At 37.1% G+C, this 19,524-nt stretch overlaps 2 protein-coding genes and 1 long non-coding RNA gene across 3 annotated transcripts; 1 reads left to right on the forward strand and 2 right to left on the reverse strand.

The window, feature by feature from the left end:
• Nucleotides 1-1,831: 1,831 nt before the first annotated feature.
• On the reverse strand, nucleotides 1,832-2,894 carry LOC309498337 (dynein regulatory complex subunit 3-like; the record flags this gene model as incomplete). Its single annotated transcript, XM_082169045.1, has 5 exons — nucleotides 2,724-2,894; nucleotides 2,497-2,628; nucleotides 2,286-2,403; nucleotides 2,136-2,242; nucleotides 1,832-1,990 (listed from the first exon to the last, which is right to left on the reverse strand). The coding sequence occupies exons 1-5, from the start codon at nucleotides 2,883-2,885 to the stop codon at nucleotides 1,832-1,834; spliced, it is 678 nt and encodes a 225-aa protein (XP_082025171.1). The 5' UTR covers nucleotides 2,886-2,894.
• Nucleotides 2,895-4,848: 1,954 nt separating this feature from the next.
• LOC309498416 (dynein regulatory complex subunit 3-like) lies at nucleotides 4,849-10,037 on the reverse strand (the record flags this gene model as incomplete). Its single annotated transcript, XM_082169158.1, has 7 exons — nucleotides 9,989-10,037; nucleotides 9,480-9,650; nucleotides 8,393-8,509; nucleotides 8,144-8,310; nucleotides 7,826-7,972; nucleotides 6,055-6,162; nucleotides 4,849-5,076 (listed from the first exon to the last, which is right to left on the reverse strand). Exons 2-7 carry the CDS (start codon nucleotides 9,616-9,618, stop codon nucleotides 4,849-4,851), a joined length of 906 nt encoding a protein of 301 aa, XP_082025284.1. The 5' UTR covers nucleotides 9,619-9,650; nucleotides 9,989-10,037.
• Nucleotides 10,038-14,994: 4,957 nt separating this feature from the next.
• On the forward strand, nucleotides 14,995-16,368 carry LOC309497102. The gene is made up of 2 exons (XR_014205384.1): nucleotides 14,995-16,186; nucleotides 16,266-16,368. It is a non-coding gene; the product is annotated as an uncharacterized lncRNA (long non-coding RNA).
• Nucleotides 16,369-19,524: the final 3,156 nt, after the last annotated feature.

A 19,524-nucleotide genomic window follows, 5' to 3' on the forward strand; every position in this document is an offset into this window, starting at 1 on the left:
CATATTTTAAAATACGTAGAGGCAGCGCTTACTAAAGGCGGTGTCCTCAGATGATGCCATGTCCTCCTTTACAAAACGAATGTAGTTTTGGATCTCTGAGATGTCTATTAACACAAACAAAAAGGATTTATATTTTATTTAATAACAAAAGGTCGTTCTGATCCTGGACAGCTGCATGGTAGGCTACAATGTGATATAATATCATTTAATAATATTGTTAAGGAGTTCACAGGAGGTGTGTTCATATAAGTACCGATTTCAGCAGAGCGCTCATCCAGCTGTTGACCCGTGCCAGTAGCTCATCCTCCCTGTCATCAATCTTCTGCAGGTGGGTGTCGTGAGAAGCACTGACTGCATCGGTCACTGTGTCTTTATCTACCAAGAGCTACAGGGCAGCATAGGAAATGAGGACGAAGGATCAGTCAATACTAAAACTAAGTGTCTGGCATGTAGTTCCGATGGCTTTTGACTTCTTAATTATTCATAATTATACACAAATTAAGTGATCATGAAGACAGTTTTCCACTGACCGTTGCCAGATCATCTGGTATTTCCTCCTCTAGCTCGCTTTTAACCACCTTCTCCAGTGTTGCCAAGGCAATCACAAGCTGTTGTTCATGGTACCGGTTCTCCAGGTCTCGACAGGTGTCAGAGTTAAAAAAGCCTTACCCTTAAAAGAAAACCCCTTTTTTTTTTTTTTTTTTTTTTTTTGGATAAAGGATACTTTGATCTCTGCATCAGGATCCTCAGCAAACATGCTGTCAAAAAGTTGAGGTCCATTTAAGAACTCCACGAATGCGTCCTGTGAAAGAAGGAAGCAATATTTATTCACTACTGTCAAGAAGAGTATAAAGTTTGTATGTCCAGTAGAAAGAAGATTTTAATACAGTGCAGCATTTTAAACACTGTAGTGTAAATCTGACTTATTGAACCTCGAGCATTTAAGATCAGTGTTCTTGTACTTGAATGAGATGGATGGCATGGTGATGTTGGTCACCTTGTGTAGTTGAAGCACCTCATTGTTGATCTTCTGAGCCTCATATGCCTCCTGCTCCTGGTGTCAGGGTTCCATCAGATCTGCACACTCCGCCCATTCGTTCACTCTGCCTGCAATACTGATTCACCACACCTGCACCTCATCATCATCTCATCACCCACTCCCTTTATAAACCCACTGCACCTTCAGTCTACTGTCTGGTCTTGTCTCAAAATAGACGCACAAGACTCTAAGGACTTACCTGATCTACCCACCTGAGATCTACCCACCTGAGATCTACCCACCTGAGATCTACCCACCTGAGATCTACCCACCTGAGATCTACCCACCTGAGATCTACCCACCTGAGATCTACCCACCTGAGATCTACCCACCTGAGATCTACCCACCTGAGATCTACCCACCTGAGATCTACCCACCTGAGATCTACCCACCTGAGATCTACCCACCTGAGATCTACCCACCTGAGATCTACCCACCTGAGATCTACCCACCTGAGATCTACCCACCTGAGATCTACCCACCTGAGATCTACCCACCTGAGATCTACCCACCTGAGATCTACCCACCTGAGATCTACCCACCTGAGATCATCCTCTTCAGTCTCCTATTTCCTGTCTCCAATTCGCCATAGTGTCCTCAGATGATGCGATGTAGTTTTGGATCTCTGAGATGCGCTTGCGATTCCTCTCCACCTCATCTTTGCGTATCTATTAACACAAACCAAAAGGATTTATATTTTATTTAATAACAAAAGGTAGTTCTGATCCTGGAAAGCTGCATGGTAGGACACAACGTGATATAATATAATATAATATAATATTGTTAAGGAGTTCACAGGAAGTGTTCATAATCAAGTACCGATTTCAGCAGACTGCTCTTCCAGCTGTTGATCCGTGCCAGTAGCTCATCCTCCCTGTCATCAATCTTCTGCAGGTGGGTGTAGTGAGAAGCACTGACTGCATCGGTCACTGTATCTTTATCTACCAAGAGCTACAGGGCAGCATAGGAAATGAGGACGAAGGATCAGTCAATACTAAAAATAAGTGTCTGGCATGTAGTTACGATGGCTTTTGACTTCTTAATTATTCATAATTATACACAAATTAAGTGATCATGAAGACATTTTTCCACTGACCGTTGCCAGATCATCTGGTATGTTCTCCTCTAGCTCGCTTTTGACCACCTTCTCCAGTGTTGCCAAGGCAATCACAAGCTGTTGTTTATGGTACCGGTTCTCCAGGTCTCGACACCGTGCGAATGTGTGTCAGAGTTAAAGAAGCCTTACCCATAAAATAAAAGTATTTTTGTTTTGCTTTGTTGGAAAAAGGATATAATTCTTTCACATATTTAATGAACCCTCCAACCCTCTCTAAGACGTTCCACTCATAGACTTGGAAGATGTCCTTTAAAAAAACAAAAAAACATTTGTGAAACTCGTTTAGGTGATATGCTCCATATTAATATTACATTAACACTATAGGTATTTTTATTCTGACCTCCAGTACGTTCACCAGATACAGTTCAAGAGTCACGAGGTTGTTAGATAACCGGCCAGCCTGTTCATGGCAGGAAGTGATGTAAGCTTCAAGAAGATTGGCGTCTGTGATCTGTTGCATGTCCTCAATCTTCTGCAATAGAACAGAATTTTAATTTGTGAGCGTTTTGATGTGTTTAACTGGTGAGAAACAGGTTGTCTCGTGTGACTGAGGGAGAAGAAACCAACCTGTCTCCTGGAGTTTTCAAAGTCAGCTGTCATTTCCGCTGCTTCCCGCTGATTGTCAGTCTCTGCCTCATAGGAACAGGTACAAAAGGATTTCATCTCAGCCATTCTCTTAGCATGCTGAGCCAAACCCGCATCAAATATCTGCACACATAGAGCTTTCATTTCGCTCTTATATGTAAATGGACTGTCAAGGTAAATTGATTATTTTGAGTCCTTTTTAACAGCTGTTCCCTCATCTGCACTCTTAAAGAGGCCATTTTACAGTCTTCTTGTTGCTTTTGGGCTCTACTAGAATAGGTTTTCATGCTTGAATGTTAAAAAAAAAAAAAAAAATGTAAACACATTTGACATTGTTTCAGCACCTCTCTTCCGCATCTGTCAGCAACACACTGGGATGTGTTTCCCGAACAACGACATAACTCGCTGATTAACTACCAGAGTACGATGCATTGTTAAAGAAATCAACTAGATCGTCACAACAGTTTCCCTGAAACTGTACTGTCGCAAATTTGTCGTTCAACCACGTTTTTAATGATGTCACGCACATGGTGAAGTAATAAATACTTTTAATGAATCCGTTTGAGACCGAATCAATGCTAGATTTGTTCTATAAATTACGGACATGGCATCTGAGGACTGATTTTTCTCAGTTATTTTGCTTTATTTCCAGATTTAATCATAGGCTCCTTCTCACTCTTCAAAAACGACGCTTTGACAAACTAAAAGACGTAAATTACATTTGTGTTTATTCGAAATAAAAGATAAGAGATTGTACTGAATGTCAGTTTGCTTATTTTGCTCCAGATAAGGATAAGTCCACATTATATTTTAACAAAAAACTCTGCTTCTAACCACAGGTCGAGAGCTGTCGATCCGACCACACAAGTTTGCGATGCTGTTAGCGAATGTTTGTTGGAACTATAGTTTTGGGAAACACAGACTCATTGAACTATGCTGATAACGACGGAACTTGCGAACATAGTTGGGCGTAATTCATTAAGAACTGTAATTTAATGTCAACTTTTCCCTTGAAAAAGTAAAGTAAGGGATTACTCTTAATTTCTTTGTAATTCAATTACAATTACTTCTGAAGTAATTGCATTCAACACTGTATAGGCTGTACAACAATTCTATATAAAACAATAGTGGATTTAACATCAAAATTTTATGTTAAAATGTATGTTTTTTTTTTTTAATGTAACCCTCTCTCTTTACACACTTTGTCAGTTCAAGAATAATGTATGCAATTCTATAATGTTTATTTGACATAATTAAAAGAAAAGTTTCTTGTCTATCCTTGTATTGGTCAACTGGTTAAAGTTGATGGGATTTATAAAGTAATAAGTAATCCAATACTTTTTAGAGAGACAGTAATAAGTACAGTAATCTAATTACACCGTTGAAGACGTAATTAGGATCTAATAATGAATTACTTTTTTTAGAGTGACTTACCCAACACTGCTAATTATGCTTTTCAGAAATGCACCCCTGTTTAGTTCCTGTCTCAATGAACTCCTAACTTCTAAAAAGCACAATGTGCTCTGATTGGTCAGCTGAATCAATGTGTCGTGATTGGTCAACTGCTTCGAGCGCGTTTGGGAAATGTGCCGCCCCTTACCATAACCATGAGTTTCAACGCACTACTAACTAACTCAACTAGGCCCCGCCCCTTTATATTGCGTATGTCTTGAGCGGGAAATATTGTGACGTGTTTGTTCCTGGGCGAAAACTCAAGACTAACTCAAGAATAACTCCCTTTGGAATGACTTTGTGCTTTGTAACTTTGCAGACGTTTTTCATGCTCGATATTACACACTAATGGAGTTGACAATGTAAAAAAAGCATAATAGTTTTTTTTTTTTTTTTTGCAGTGATGCTGTAGAACAGGGATGGGCAACTTCGGTCCTGGAGGGCCACTGAGTTTAGCTTCAACCCTAATCAAACAAACCTGAACAAGCTAATCAAGGTCCTCAGGATTACTAGAAAATTACAGGCAGGTGATTTTTTTTTCAGGGTTGGAGCTAAACTCTGTAGGACAGTGGCCCTCCAGGACCGAAGTTGCCCATCCCTGCTGTAGAAGAACCATTTTTCATTCCCCAAAGAACCTTTCAGGAAAAAATCTGATCTAAAGAAAAGCTCCATGAATGCCAAAAAAGAACCCTATGTTTAAGAGTGTATTATAAAGTATTGCTTTCATTTGTGGTTTGATTTGTATATTTTGCCATTCATAAAAAGGATATGGCTCCAGCAGTGTGTCAATTCCGGGGAGGCGAGCCAGTTTCTCTGCATGAGGATCCTCAGCAAACATGCTGTTGAAAAGCTGAGGTCCATTTAAGTACGCCACGAATGCGTCCTGTGAAAGAAGGAAGCAATATTTATTCACTACTGTCAAGAAGAGTATATATTAAATTTGTATGTCCAGTAGAAAGAAGATTTTAATACAATGCAGCGTAAATCTGACTTATTAAACCTCGAGCATTTAAGATCAGTGTTCTTGTTGTAACGACTGAGACAAATCAGACACAATTATTTGGTATATGTACCAAAAAATCTTTAAACTACACTCTGGGATCTGTGGTCCCATCCCCCAAATAGGGCAAGACGGTCTTAGTTACCATGACCACGATCAGATAAGTTGGTTTTATGACTCTTAGCAATGTGAACAGGGCCCTGCTACAAAACCTACAGATATTAGAACAGACTCTCCTGCATTCATTTATCGATGAACTGATTAACATGAAATTAACATGCATTCCAGAACATTTTGTGAATGATTCACTGTCTTGTGTTGTGTCTTACACTAATAATATTATCTGTTGATACTATTATCTCTTTGAGACTATGTATTTTATTATAGAACCAACAGTCAATGTAACCTCACGCATACCATGTTTGGTCTCTATAAACTGTTACTTTGAAGATCAAAATGATTGTGTACATCAGGGTTCCTCAAACTCGGTCCTGCCCAGTTTAGCTCCAACCCTGATCAAACACACCTAGCTGTGAGTTTCTAGTGATCCTGAAGACATCCGTGAGCACCGCCTGCCATGCTTTCACGCTCTCACGATCTTGTTACATGCTCTAAGCGCTGTACATGCTAAGGAATAATTATCTTTTGGTGGCCATGAAAGATACGCTTTTCTTAGAATAGATGAATAATCAAGAGTTCGTTGGAACTGATTAATTGATTGTAATATTCATTTAGCTACCTCAAGTTAATCCAATTAACTGACCCAAATGATAATTATGAGTTAGTATTAATATTTCCCCTTTGAGCTAATATTGTTACATTGTACTTGAATGAGATGGATGGCATGGTGATGTTGGTTACCTTGTGTAGTTGAAGCTCCTCCTCGGTGATCTTCTGAGCCTCAATTGCCTTCTGCTTCTGGAGCTCATTGTATTGCAATTCTTGAATCTTTGCAGCGGCAGTTTTACGCTTTATATGTAGAAACAAAAAATATGAATTATGAACAGAACATTAGGACAAATGTTAGCAATCCCTCACTTGTGAAAAAGAAGCATGTTTAAATGTATTGAATGTGCACTTGTATGTGTAATTCGAATCTCATATATTTTACAAAACTCTACTTGCAGATAATATAACATGAATGCACTTAATGAGAGTTCACTTTCATGAATGTTTCTTAAGTCAACTTTTAAAAAGTGCACTTTGCAATAATGTAAAATGAAAACTTTGAAGTTCATTTTAAAACATTTTATTGGTCATGCTTTAAATAAGTACGCTTATTTTGATGTATTGACTAACGTTTTAAAGCTCATGTAAAGTACTTGATTATAATTTAAACTGTAGTGTGTTATTCAATATTATAAATTTATATATATTTATATATCATTATAAATTTGTTGATATATAATGTAAAGTTTTTTGAAAATACTTCTTTACTTACCAATGAAGGTGACTCTGATTTTTTGTGGCTGATTATTTGGACAGAAATTTGTGAAAAATGCCCTTTTCAGTGGAGAAAATATGGAGCCATGTGACATGTGCACGTGTGTTGAAAGAGGGAACAAAATGGACCCCTGTGGGTCATGTGACCACTCTTTTGCATTTTCTTTGGTTAGTATTTGAGTTCCCCTCCCCTTAGAGAGCATTGAACAATTACATTTTATTATGTTTTTATTAAAAAAAGCTAAAATAGACTATGTTGCCTGGAGGCAACACCGTACCATAGAGGGTTAATATATTTTAAATGTACTAAATTCCAACTTCATCATTAAGTTTGTAATTACAAATATATTTAAATTCGTTTTTCAATAGAAATTACATTAAAGTATATTTAATTTACACTCTTAAAAATAAAGGTTCTTTCTTGGCAAATTTGGCATCGATCATTCCATGATGAAACTTTAACATCCACGCAACCTTTCCATTCCACAAAAGGTTCTTTATAGTGGAAAAAGGTTTTTTAGATTTTAAAATGTTCTTTATACTATAAGAAAAAATAATGGTTATTTTAAGAGCTGATCACTTACAGGTTCTCGCTGCAAAAACCCAAAACTTTATTTTAATGAGTGTTAATGCTCGGCAGTTTATTCGGCAGTAAACCTGAACCATATTTAAAATAAAATAGAAGTAATTATGAAATTGCATAAAGATCTATGCCTGGTTTCACAGACAGGGTTTAGATTAAGCCAGGATTAGGCCTTAGACGTTCCTTATAAAACAAAACAAAAAAACATTACTGGTGTGCATCTTGAGACAAAACAATGTCACCGACATATTTTAAGATATATCAGTGCAAGTTGCTTTCAGTTAAAAAAGCTCAAACATGCATTTTAGTCTGGGACTAGCTTAAACCTTGTCTGTGAAATTGGGCAATAAATCAGAAAAGTTCAGCTAATTTCATTTATCATAGATTTACATTTTAAATTTAAATTGCAATTAAGTGTCAGAAAACATTACATTCAGTTTGCACTTAAATATTTTATTCTAAAGTATAATATTTCCATAATAGGTCCTCTTTTTAAAAGTGTGCTAGTGCACGTCTCTTTCACAAGTGGTCAGCTGAAAAACCAAGCAACTGCAATTATATGCAGCCGCGGATATATGAGAAATGACTTATTAATGTCTCACTAACCGTTTGTTCATCCAGCAGTCTGTAGTCCAGATAGACCAGGTCTGGAAGTTTTGTCGCCACAAATATCTTAAAGTCCTCTTCATCACAGATGGGATTTCCCGCAACGTTGAGAGTGCGTAAATTCTCAAACTTTTTGAGGTACACCACCTGCAGGGTCAGATATGATTTCCTTCAGCTTTATGTTTGAGTGACACTCATGAATTGGAATATTGGAAATTAATTAGTGGATGGCTGCATATTTTGGAGTCAGACTCATTTTCATCCTTTTGGGATTCCACATTTTCTAAAAATGTATCCTCTAAAATATTGTTGGCTTACATTATCCAGTTGAGCAATGCTATTGTTTCCAATAGAGAGGATGTTCAGGTTCTGCAGCGCATCCAGATTTTCAATGACAGAAATCCGGTTGTTGAACAAACTCAAGTCCTGAAGTTTCACAAGAGAGTCCAGTCCTTTAATCACTTCAATATTATTGAATGACAAATCTAAGGAATATAAGAATTCTGGGTTAGTATTTGGAGATACTCCGGATATGTTTTTGATATCAGTCGGACAGTCTGTACTCACCCAGCCAGATCAGATTAGTGAGGTTTTCTAACCCTTCAATCCTCTCAATAACATTATTACACAGCTGAAGATGTGTTAGAGAGGGGAAATGCCACTGGTGGGGAATCTTTAGGATGTCTACAAAAAACATAAATATTATATTAATTATATTTTTCAATAAATAAATAAATACATGCTATTTTTTATACAATGAACTGTTATTGAAATTATACCAATCATGATAATGAAAATGAATGAAATCAAATAAAAATCCTGTCATTAATTACTCACCTTCATGTCGTTCCAAACCGTTCATGTTCGAAACACAAATGAAGACCTTTTTGATGAAATCTGAGAGATTTCTGTCCCTACATTGACAGCTACGCAACTATCACTTTAATGTTTCAAAAAGTTCACAGAGCAAGAGAATGAACCTCATTGGTTCTATCAGAAGCTCAAACATGCTGCGTAACACAAGAATGAACCTCGCTTGAGCGAACAAGCTTGAGCTTCAGTTTACCACAACTGATGTGCGAGTTAATAAATGTTTATATGTGAATGAAAGCCTAAATTAAATTTGTTCATCATATAATGCGATCGTGTCTTTTCAGAAAATGTATTGGACTAAACCGCTCAATTCATATGGATTAGTTTTACAATATCTTTATGAACTTTTTAAAGTGTCAAAGTGGTAGGCCTAGTTGCGTAGACTGTCAATGGAGGGACAGAAATTGCTCAGATTTCATCAAAAAGATCTTCATTTGTGTTTCGAACATGAACAAAACTCTTTTGGGTTTGAAACGACATGAGGGTGAGTAAATGATGACAGAATTTTTATTTTTTGCGTGAACTGTCCCTTTAACACTGATTAAAAAACATTATCTGTGTGAGAGGGTGGATGTATTTTACTTGTCATGAAAATAATGTCTAAATAAATAAAGTGGGTTTCACTTTTTCAATAATTCAAAATATATTCTTATTTTTCTCTTGATTTTGGGGGTGAAATATGTCCCAGGAAAGTTTTCATGAGATTCACCCAGAATAAAAAATAAAAAAATAAAAAAAAAGTTTAATTTTACATTAAAATGAATTTAATTACGGTTCTTACTTCTGAAGTCCAACCGCAGCTGAGACACCTCCTCTGGGTGGGCTAAGGCTATTTGTCCAGCTGGTCCTCCCTGTTCAACAATTGCTTGTTGTAGCATCGCCTCATCGATTACTTTGGGTTTATCCTGTTCTCTGCTCATTTTCCAACGCTTCTGATTTTATTTTATTATACCTTTATTTAACCAGGGAAGAAAATCACATTGAGATAAGATATCTAATTTACAAGTGAGCCCTGGCCAAGGTAGCAGCACACAGTAAACATAATAAAAACAGAAAAAAGTAAAATTAAGTACATAAAACAATAGGCACAACATGATGACTGGACCCGTTTATTACCTGCAGTAACGGTGATTAGCAGTGCAATATTATCTAATATTAATATTATCTAGTGCAATTGCAATCTTATTTTGCAGACCTGTCACTATAAAAGCAGTCAAAACACTGTATCAGTCACCTATTTCAAATGTTATTACTAAAAGCTCATTCATTTGACAACAGACTTAACGTTACCTGGAAATATATCGCTGAAGTACTGGAATGATGGACGCAAACACTGTTGCTCAGCAACCACAGACTACCGCCATGACGTCATCAACTTCCGGAGTTTTCAGGAGCTTTGAGGCGCTCTAATGAAATTAAAATACATTTTAGTAATAATACTCAGCCATATAACGTTAGTGATATTCTTCGAGTATTTAATTTTTAAGATTCTTCATGAAATGGAAAATCGAAGGAAATTTGTTCAATTTTTAGTATTAATACTAAAATGCCTCCGCTATTTCTAAACTAAATTTCGAAAAGCAAACATGTCCATAAATTCATGTTTTTATAACGTAGTTTCCATACGTTTTTGCTCATTAAGAGTATTTTGTAAATTAACTGCCGTGTTAAGACTTTGCCCATGATTGACAGCTTCCTCGATCAATAAATTAAAGGTTCCGCTTGTTTAAACCAATCAGACAGCTCTCTGGGCGGGGCTTATGCGCGCTTACTGGGTCAGCCTCTCACCATCGGAGGATTGTTGTTGTCATCAAGATGAAGTTCTTGTTGGGGAATCCGTACAGCACTCCCGTTGGCTAGTGCATTGGTGAGTTAGCGGCTTATAGTAGCCTGTTCTTCAATGAAATATGTTTTAATAACTGTTAATGGACCATGTTCGTCCATTGTTCGTGTTAAAAATGCTTGAAATGTGTGTAGCTGCTAGCATCTTACAGGAGCGTAAACAGTCATCACTGTTAGCCACGCCCGCCGACGGGGGGGGACGGGTCTGTTGAACTGGGCCCTCATTAAATTATGGATAAAAAAAATAAATAAAAATAGGCCTATTTGTGGAAAAAATATGTAATATTTGAGTTACATAAAAGCTTTTTTATGTGTATTCTTCCTAATTGTCCTTGAAATAGTGGCCAAGAACCTAGATAAAATGGAGGCCTGGGAGATTTTCTAAACAAATATTTAAAAAAAGGTGGTGACGGTGAAGCTGGAACTAGTAAAGTCAATGTAGAGCAAGGTAAGAAACAGCGCTGCCAACGTTTACGAGCCTTGTCAGGAGTTTTCCTGCGTTTAATTTTTTTGGGCGGCCACCAAAGCAAATTTTTGTCCCGCTAAAGCCTTATTTGATCGGTAAGTGATGTAGAATAGAATGAGTGCTGCGCCTGACAGCCAGGGCGCTTAACGAGCAGAGAGAGAGAGAGAGCCCCGGCCGCGCGCGCGCACTCTCACGTCTTCAAACAACACGTCGAGCGCTGTCTCCCTCGCGCATATTAATCAAAGTCAATTGACACGATAGTAAAAGGTCGGAAGACCACAGTTTCACGTGGAGCATTTGGAATTTTTTTCTCTTGAATTACCGCGGGGTGTGAATTGTACTAAAAAAAACGTTTCCTTATCTTCTCTAGATTGTGTCTCATGGGCTTCTGAACCGCTTTTTGCTTTTTGGACCTGTTTGCCTTGGGAGACCCTACAGGGGCATATAGGCCCCCGGACAACTTAGCTCCTAGGATCATTCGGGTACTCAAACCCCTCCACCAAGATAAGGGGGCAGTTCAAGGAGGAGTGTAAGAAAATTTTGTACATTTTAAAGTAAAATTCCTAAATCTGGCGCAAAGTTCAAAATTAAGAGCTCCAGCCCATATTCAGTGTGCAACTTGAACAAAGAAAAAGTCAGTGCATTGACTTGTACCTGAAATTTAAATGGGACTCAGACATCTTTTTAGTTGTGATATAGTGTCTCAGTCTACATTACTCTACATACTACTATGACTACTACTACTACTAATATTATTCCTATGACAGTAATATAGCCATTTCTGTCAGGACCACTATCGTCATATATGATTGACAATAAGCATACAATTTGGATTGGCGGTATGGTTCCGTTCTGGGCGAGAACTCCCTGCGCATCCATGCAGCCTAGCATGGATAAGAGCAGGGAGAGCAGCAATAACCCCCCTTGGGGTAAACAGAACAGAACCAACATGAATGTATTGCAGATATCATTAATTCAAGATTTTAAAGTATGACATAATTCGAGAATTTATTCTGATTCGAAGGGAATCAGAATGCCAAATCCTGACTGACGAGAGGAGGAGCTGGGGATGGAGGAGGGTAATTAGCTCCTGAGAAACGCGATAGTTGCTGATAATACTGAAGCAGCTTATATATGTATACGGTGATAGGCGTCGTATTCCTATAGGTAGATGTGGATCAGCTGATAGTCAGCTGATGCGAGCTTGACTAACGTGACCTGCCAGAACTAACGCTACGCTTGATATATTGTAAAACAAATGCACTGAAAAATAAATGAAACTTTCATAATTAGTTTAGTCTATTTCTGTACATGCAAGAGATAAACCTGTGAGCTTTTATTTTGGCGAAAAACAAAGTTTACAAACGTCTCATTACAAATGTTGAAATGTTTGAAAGTAATATCTAATATAACCAATTGCATTTATTTTAATTTCAAACATCGCAACAGACCTTTCAGATCACTCAATTTGAAATGTATAATAAATGTATATTTATATTAATACACATTGATCTATACAGTACATGCAAAAAAGTATGATATTTATACTATATTTATAGATGTATATTATCTCTATGTTTGATGTTGCTGCAGGGTGTTGTTCCGTATGAACACATTTTGTCAAGTGAAGTGAACTCTAACAGATACCCCGTGCTCAGGGAATAGTGAGCAGTGAACACTACGTAGGGAAACCCTGTGGATTTGAGTTCTAGACGTGGTCCTGTGTCTGGAACTCATAATTGAGTTTGCGTCAGTATTTGAGTCGGCCGCTGATCCGTGTGTGATTTGTTTCTCACAGAAAAAGCCACAGATGGCTCCCTGCAGAATGAAGACTGGACACTCAACATGGAGATCTGTGACATCATTAATGAGACCGAGGAAGGGTGAGAGACCAACACACACATAATTCAAGGCTTTTGGTCATACCTAGGATATCCAGAACCACCAAAGGAGGGAGAGCATTTTCACATTTGGCTCCAAAACTCTGGAATAGTCTTCCTGATACTGTTCGTTGCTCAGACTCGCTCTCCCAGTTTAAAACTAGATTAAAGTCGCATCTCTTCAGCCAGGCATTCATATAATCCTACAGTTCAAACTACAATCCGGCCTCTAGCTCATAAATGCCAGAGGAGAACTGGCCCCCAACTGAGCCTGGGTTCTCCCAAGGTTTTTTTTTCTCCATTAGGTCACCTGATGGAGTTTTTTGGTTCCTTGCCACTGTTGCCTTTGGCTTGCTCAGTTGGGGATATTTTGGGGATATTTAATTAAATTTTATCAATCAATAAATTCCACTTGAAACAAACCTTGTTGTATTATTTTTATTTAATACTGTGAAGCTGCTTTGATACAATCTGTATTGTGAAAAGCGCTATACAAATAAACTTGACTTGACTTGACATAAACACATGCGCACAGATCTTGCTGATGACTCACAGTGACTCTCACGGACTCATTCAGAGCAGACTGACTGGGAATGTGCTGTCGTAGCGTCTCCAGCAGTAATGGGTTCTCACAGTTCCTCTTAGACCGTTTACAGCTGACGTTGAAAAGCATAAAACGTCTGAATTTCTTTGAAAGAAGAATGTTTACAACTAGTTTTATCTGCACAGTGAAATTCAGTGGGGTCCAAAACTATTGTCTTTCATTTGATGTAGGGATGCACGATACATCTGCCACCATATCGTATCGGCCGATATATGTTCATTTTTAAAGTTATCGATATCGGCCCAATAAGAAAATTTGGCCAATGTATTAAAGCCGATAAATATTCCTTCAGCTGTGCACTGTTGTGATGGTTTTCAATTGCTTGAAATATGATTTGAATCACTTCAAAAAAGGAAAATACAGTTAAGTGCAACGTGCAGTGCAAGTCTTTCATATAGGCTACATAAAATGATAATGAGAACATTATAATTGTGTGCTTTGGACGTGGCTTTTAATGGTGAGACTTTTGTTTTTGTGATCAGGCTCTCAAAAAAAATTCGGATTTAGATTTATCGACCAATATATCGGTTATCGGCAAAGAATGTAGTGAGAGTGGGATATTCCTACAGAGAGCAATAGAGCAGGATGAGTGACACAATGATATATTCACACAAATGTTCATGGAAATATAAAATCGTGAATATCACAATGATGTCAATGCACTTTTTATGTGGCCGATACGTTTTCTAAAGAGTGTGTCATTGATTAGACTGTGATATACTTCCTTGTCACGTGATGTTGTAATAGCGTCTATCATTTAAACTTATGTCATTAAAGTTGGCAAGTCCAATTCATTTCCATGAATAAGTTCAAAGTGTCCATTTAAAATAACTGATTCAAACTCTGATTCAATTATTCACTCGCATACCAACCCAAAAATGTTTGCTGAAGCATGTAGTATCATATACTGTACTGGAATGTTTTAATAAAAATATACATTACCATTCAGGAAGATAAAAAAAAAGAGGAAATTAATAGTTTTATTCAGCAAGGCTGCATTCAATTATTCAAAAGTGACAGTAAAGGCATTTATAGTGTTACAAAATATTTCTATTTATAATAAATATAAGAAGGATCATGTGACACAGAAGACTGGAGTAATGATGCCGAAAATGCACTTTGATCACAGTAATAAATTACATTTTACAATATATTAAAACAGAAAAGTTCATTTAAATTGTAATAATATTTTTCAATATTACTATTTTACTGTGTTTTTAATCAAATAAATGCAGCTTTAGTGAACATGAGACTTCTTTCAAAAACATTGAAACAATCTTACCGACCCCAAACTTTTGAACAGTATAATGATGTTTATTACTCTGTACTATTATATTGGTGCATATAAGTGAAAATGATCATTCTTGTTCTTGCATTAACATTTTGAATCTACTTGTTTGAAGATTGATAAAAAAAAAAGAAAAAAAGAATATATATATATATGTAGAAATTGTGTTTTTGTCAAACAGCGACCCCCTAGAGTCGTTGTGGAATACTTGCACTGTCGTAAATATATTATATTATAATGTTTTTACATGATTGCAACTAAATCACAAGTAAATAGTCTATAGTCTAGGCCTACTGTATAATTTAATTTGTGTTGTTTTTATTGGAATGTAAACATTACAAAATGCCAGATAACATCAATTAAGTTAAATGTACGTCGCATTATTTCATGACATTGGCCGTTATGATGTCATTAGACATGATTATTGCAATTTATCATAATAGTTTGCAAATTGTGCTCGTTTACACTATTTACAACCTCTACGTTAGGCTTATTTATGATAATTATGTGAGATATTGAAAGCTGTTCTCATGATAATCGCAGGAATCAACGTCAACAGCGTCGTCTGATATCCCTCAGGACTACGTGATAAATACACCTCACAACACCTGAGTTCAGCTGGCAAACTAATTCGTGAGGCATAGCTATCTGATTTATCAAAACGATTCCATTTACACCTGGTCACATAAATGTATTTTTGCAAAACGGATTTAAATTCGATCTTCAATTCTCGCGCTATACGCAGATTTAATGGAGTGCACGTCACCGAAAGCAACAGATATGAGCTGCATTTTATAGATCATCAGCTAAAATTTCTAAATCAAAGACCGCAATAAGAGAGAGCAGTAACAGCCCTGGTAAGATCATTTCGTTTCTTTACTTTTAATGATGAAGATTGTGTGTTAAGCGTCTACGACTTACTTTCACTTTGATTTGCGATAGTTTGCACGTTGGCTTGATGCAGTTGCTCATCTGCGGTGATGCGTGTTCCAGCGCGTCGTCATATCTGGATATAACATATAGCCTATAACATGCTCTCACACGTTTTTTTTTGTTTTTTTTTTTGCATTTTTGGGAGGAGTACAATTTACAAATGTGGTTTCAACAACCATATGCATTTACACTTGTCCAGTTTCGTCTGGAATGCGTCTCAGATCTCCTCCTGAAGTGGTTTGAGGGATCGGATTCAAATCCGTCTCAAATGCGTTTCGGAGGGCATTTAAACCTGGACTTTTCACGATCGGATAGCTATCCGATCTGAGAAAATGCATGAAGTGGCCAGGTGTAAACAACCCCCATGACAAAAACATACGCACGAAAGCCGAAAACAAACGCTGGTTGGCCTCTCACGTCCAAATTTGACGAAGTGGTGGGGGAAGTGACGTATGCCGTAAAGCAGTCGAATTTTGTAGTTCTTTTTGTGCTCTGGTTACTACCCGAACCCCGAAGTTACATAGTACCAGTAAAAGCGATACAGACCCTGTCAGGCTATGGCAGACGTGTCATTCAACCTATTGTAAGTTGATGTACCATCACAAGGATCTTGGAAATATATTATGAAGGTTGAAAAGTTACATAGTGTCGCTTTAAGAAATTTCAGGAAAATGACACAAATATCAAGATAAATACCGGACAGTGTCATATTTCCTTTGACACACAGCAACTGAGATGCAGATCAATAAATTAGTTGCCCAATTAAGTCCATTAGTCCTCCATGGTCACATGCTGTGGGTCAGAAGCAAAGGGTTTTCATAAAATCACTATAATGGTGTACTTGGCACAACTCCAGACCACCAGAACAGATCTGCTAATGTGGGTCAGTTAATAACATTCAACAAAAAACTCTGAAAATACTAATCTGGACTCAAACATGAAGATACGACTCTCTCTGGATGCCCTCCTTAAAAATGGGTAACGGATCTATACCGATTAAATATCCAGATTCACTGACATGCAATATTAGACACATTGCACAATGAGCACTGCAATCACACAAGTAAACTAGACACATAGTAGGCCTATGCTGGACATTTTACATGGTAGGCTGGCTACCTACAAGCAAACAAACAGCATATGGGCTGAAGTTCATAGGCTACTCTCACAATATAGTGAGCTGGTTACCTAGACCACATGTAGGCTGCCTACTATGTAGGTTTTAAGTCCAAAATAGCTGACAAACTGGTAGCCAGTATTTAAATTTTTGCAGGCCAACGACGAGCCCTGACAGCAGTCGGTACGGACCGGCATGTTTGATCGCTTCCATTTGTGTATATACACACACACACACACAATGAAAAAATTTTTTAACAAATTTCATAAACATATTTGGCAGAAAGGATTGATAACATGTAATGACTTGTAAATGTGTATGTATATATATTCTAATATTTATAAACTTTATTTACAAATTATATATAACTGCCCACACCCCATTTGAGAAATGCCCTTTTATGTAATAATACAGCTCTCTCTCTCGGTGCATGCTGGGAGTTTGGGGAATGTGAGCGTCTCACAGGTGAGAGGAGCGTTTCTGGGGATAGTTTTTCTTTACTATTCTTGTTTTCTTTATCTTTTTTCATTTTTTTGTTGCTGTTGTTGAATTATAGGTTTATTTCGAATTTTTTAGAATTGAGGAAAAATAGTCGCCAGGTAAAAGGTTTTTCCTCGTGGCGGAGGGCTGAGATGGAGGTCTCATCTGTGTCGCTCCGCCATGGAGTCAGGTGTATATGCCTGACGCTAGTGTGACAGTCGAGAACGTGCTTGTGGCAGGGGCGTGTCTAGAGCATTTTCAGTGGGGGGGGGGGGGCCATGCTGGGGCACTGCCTCCAAACGGGGTGGCCGCCAGTGACCAAAAAAAAAAAGAGCTAAATTCTACAGTATATTACGTAAATCCTATTGATTTTTTAAATTTTTTTTTTAACTTGAATAAAGTTACTTGTAAACAAATGTAGTAATAAAGCACATTTTGATTCATTTAGTTTTTTGTCATCCCTGTATATATCCATTAAGTTAAATTTGAGAGCCAGTGTTTATTATTTTTTGTGTTTTCATAAAACTAACAAGTTTATAAAATATATATATTTTTTTAATAATGAGCAATTTTAAAATCCCAGAAGCAGAAACGATGTCAATTATTTTCTTTTAATAAGTAGTGTGGCCATTACAATATACAGTAGTTTTATTCACAATCTCTTTCAAATAATAATAAATAAATAGACAAAAAAATAAGTAATACAAAAAACATTTTACTAACATTGTCACTAACAAGTTTAGTGACAACATGTTACAATGTTTACATGGTGGAATTTCTGGTAAGCTACGCTTTTTTATTATTTCAATTCAATTCAGTTATTGCGATTTGATTTAATATTGACTCATTTGGATAAATATTAGGTAGGCTATACAAGATAGGCGTTATTTTTCCTCAAGAAAAAAACAACTCACCTAATGCTGTAAACATACTGCCCTATCAGCTGGTAGTAGGCTATTATTTAAGGTTAAAAATAACTCAAATTAAATATAATGCGTTTTTTTATTATTATTATAATAACAACTTTATTTAATGATATAAGTAAAAATATAATAAATATGTAATATAGAACACATATTTAGCTAAATACTCTCTATAGCTATTTTTTTTTCTTGCCAACTATGTGCTATAGCCTATATTATGTTCATTAAATGGCTTTCCTGAGGTAAATGTGACAATTGTTCTGCTATGTTATTGACCTCTTCACGCTGATGAAAAACACAGATTTTTCTATATTATGTATGAGGAATATACATTTCGGTAAGTTGTACTGTATCTTTCAGTGTTCATTCAAGTTTTTTTACTATTAGCTATTACTATCTGTCACGTAACATTTACAAGCGCCAAAACGGTATTTATTGTTTGAATTTCGTAATAAAATTGACAGAATCTGAGAGCTGAGATTTTTGTATATCATAAGTAACCTGTTCTGTCTAGTGTGTCGGTCTCCGTGTCCTCTTTGCTTTGCGATTTTTCTGTGCGTGAGAAAATGGTTGTGTGGCGTGAGAGAGTATGAAAATTGCGTGTCTCACGGTGAATGCGTGAGAGTTGGCAGCAGCACTGTAAAAACAGTAGCAGAAATAGAGGAAAACAGTTGAAAAAGGCAGACCTCAACTAAAACAGCTGGAACTAAAACTTCTGTTTCGGTGGTGACTGGCAGCTCTTTGTTTGGTGTCTTGACTTCCCACTCTTGATTGATAAAGTAAAAGTCCAAGTCTGCGACGACCGTTGTTTATCTGGCGCTGCAATTCTTTGAAGCAAACTTCAGTAGAGTCTATAAAACTGATTGGTCGTAAAATGAACCAATCACAAGACATCTTATAGGGGGGCCACCTGGGGTGGAAGCCTTAAAACATGTGCTGTCATTTAGGCGGCAGCTGTTTATGGTTTTAGAATCGCCGGCGTTAGATATCTCGTTTCGGGTTAGACATGAAGACAAATCATGATCTATGCGAACACCAATCATTTGAAATGCTTCAAGTGTGGTAATATCGGACATAAAAAAATGGAATGCCCGCAGAAAACACAAGTTGAAGACGATATCAACAAAACACATGAAAGTGAACAGGCGGTCGATGGTGAAGTAGGCCTAGTAGAGAATGTGGATAAAAGTCAAGTCAAGTCATCTTCATTTATATAGTGCTTTTAACAATGTAGATTTTGTCACTTCGGGGTAGGTATGCGAAACAAATTTTCCCGACAACGCTTTATCTGAA

The sequence above is a fragment of the Leuciscus leuciscus genome, assembly GCF_965113295.1.
Source record: "Leuciscus leuciscus genome assembly, chromosome: 1".
Taxonomy (NCBI): Eukaryota; Metazoa; Chordata; class Actinopteri; order Cypriniformes; family Leuciscidae; genus Leuciscus; species Leuciscus leuciscus.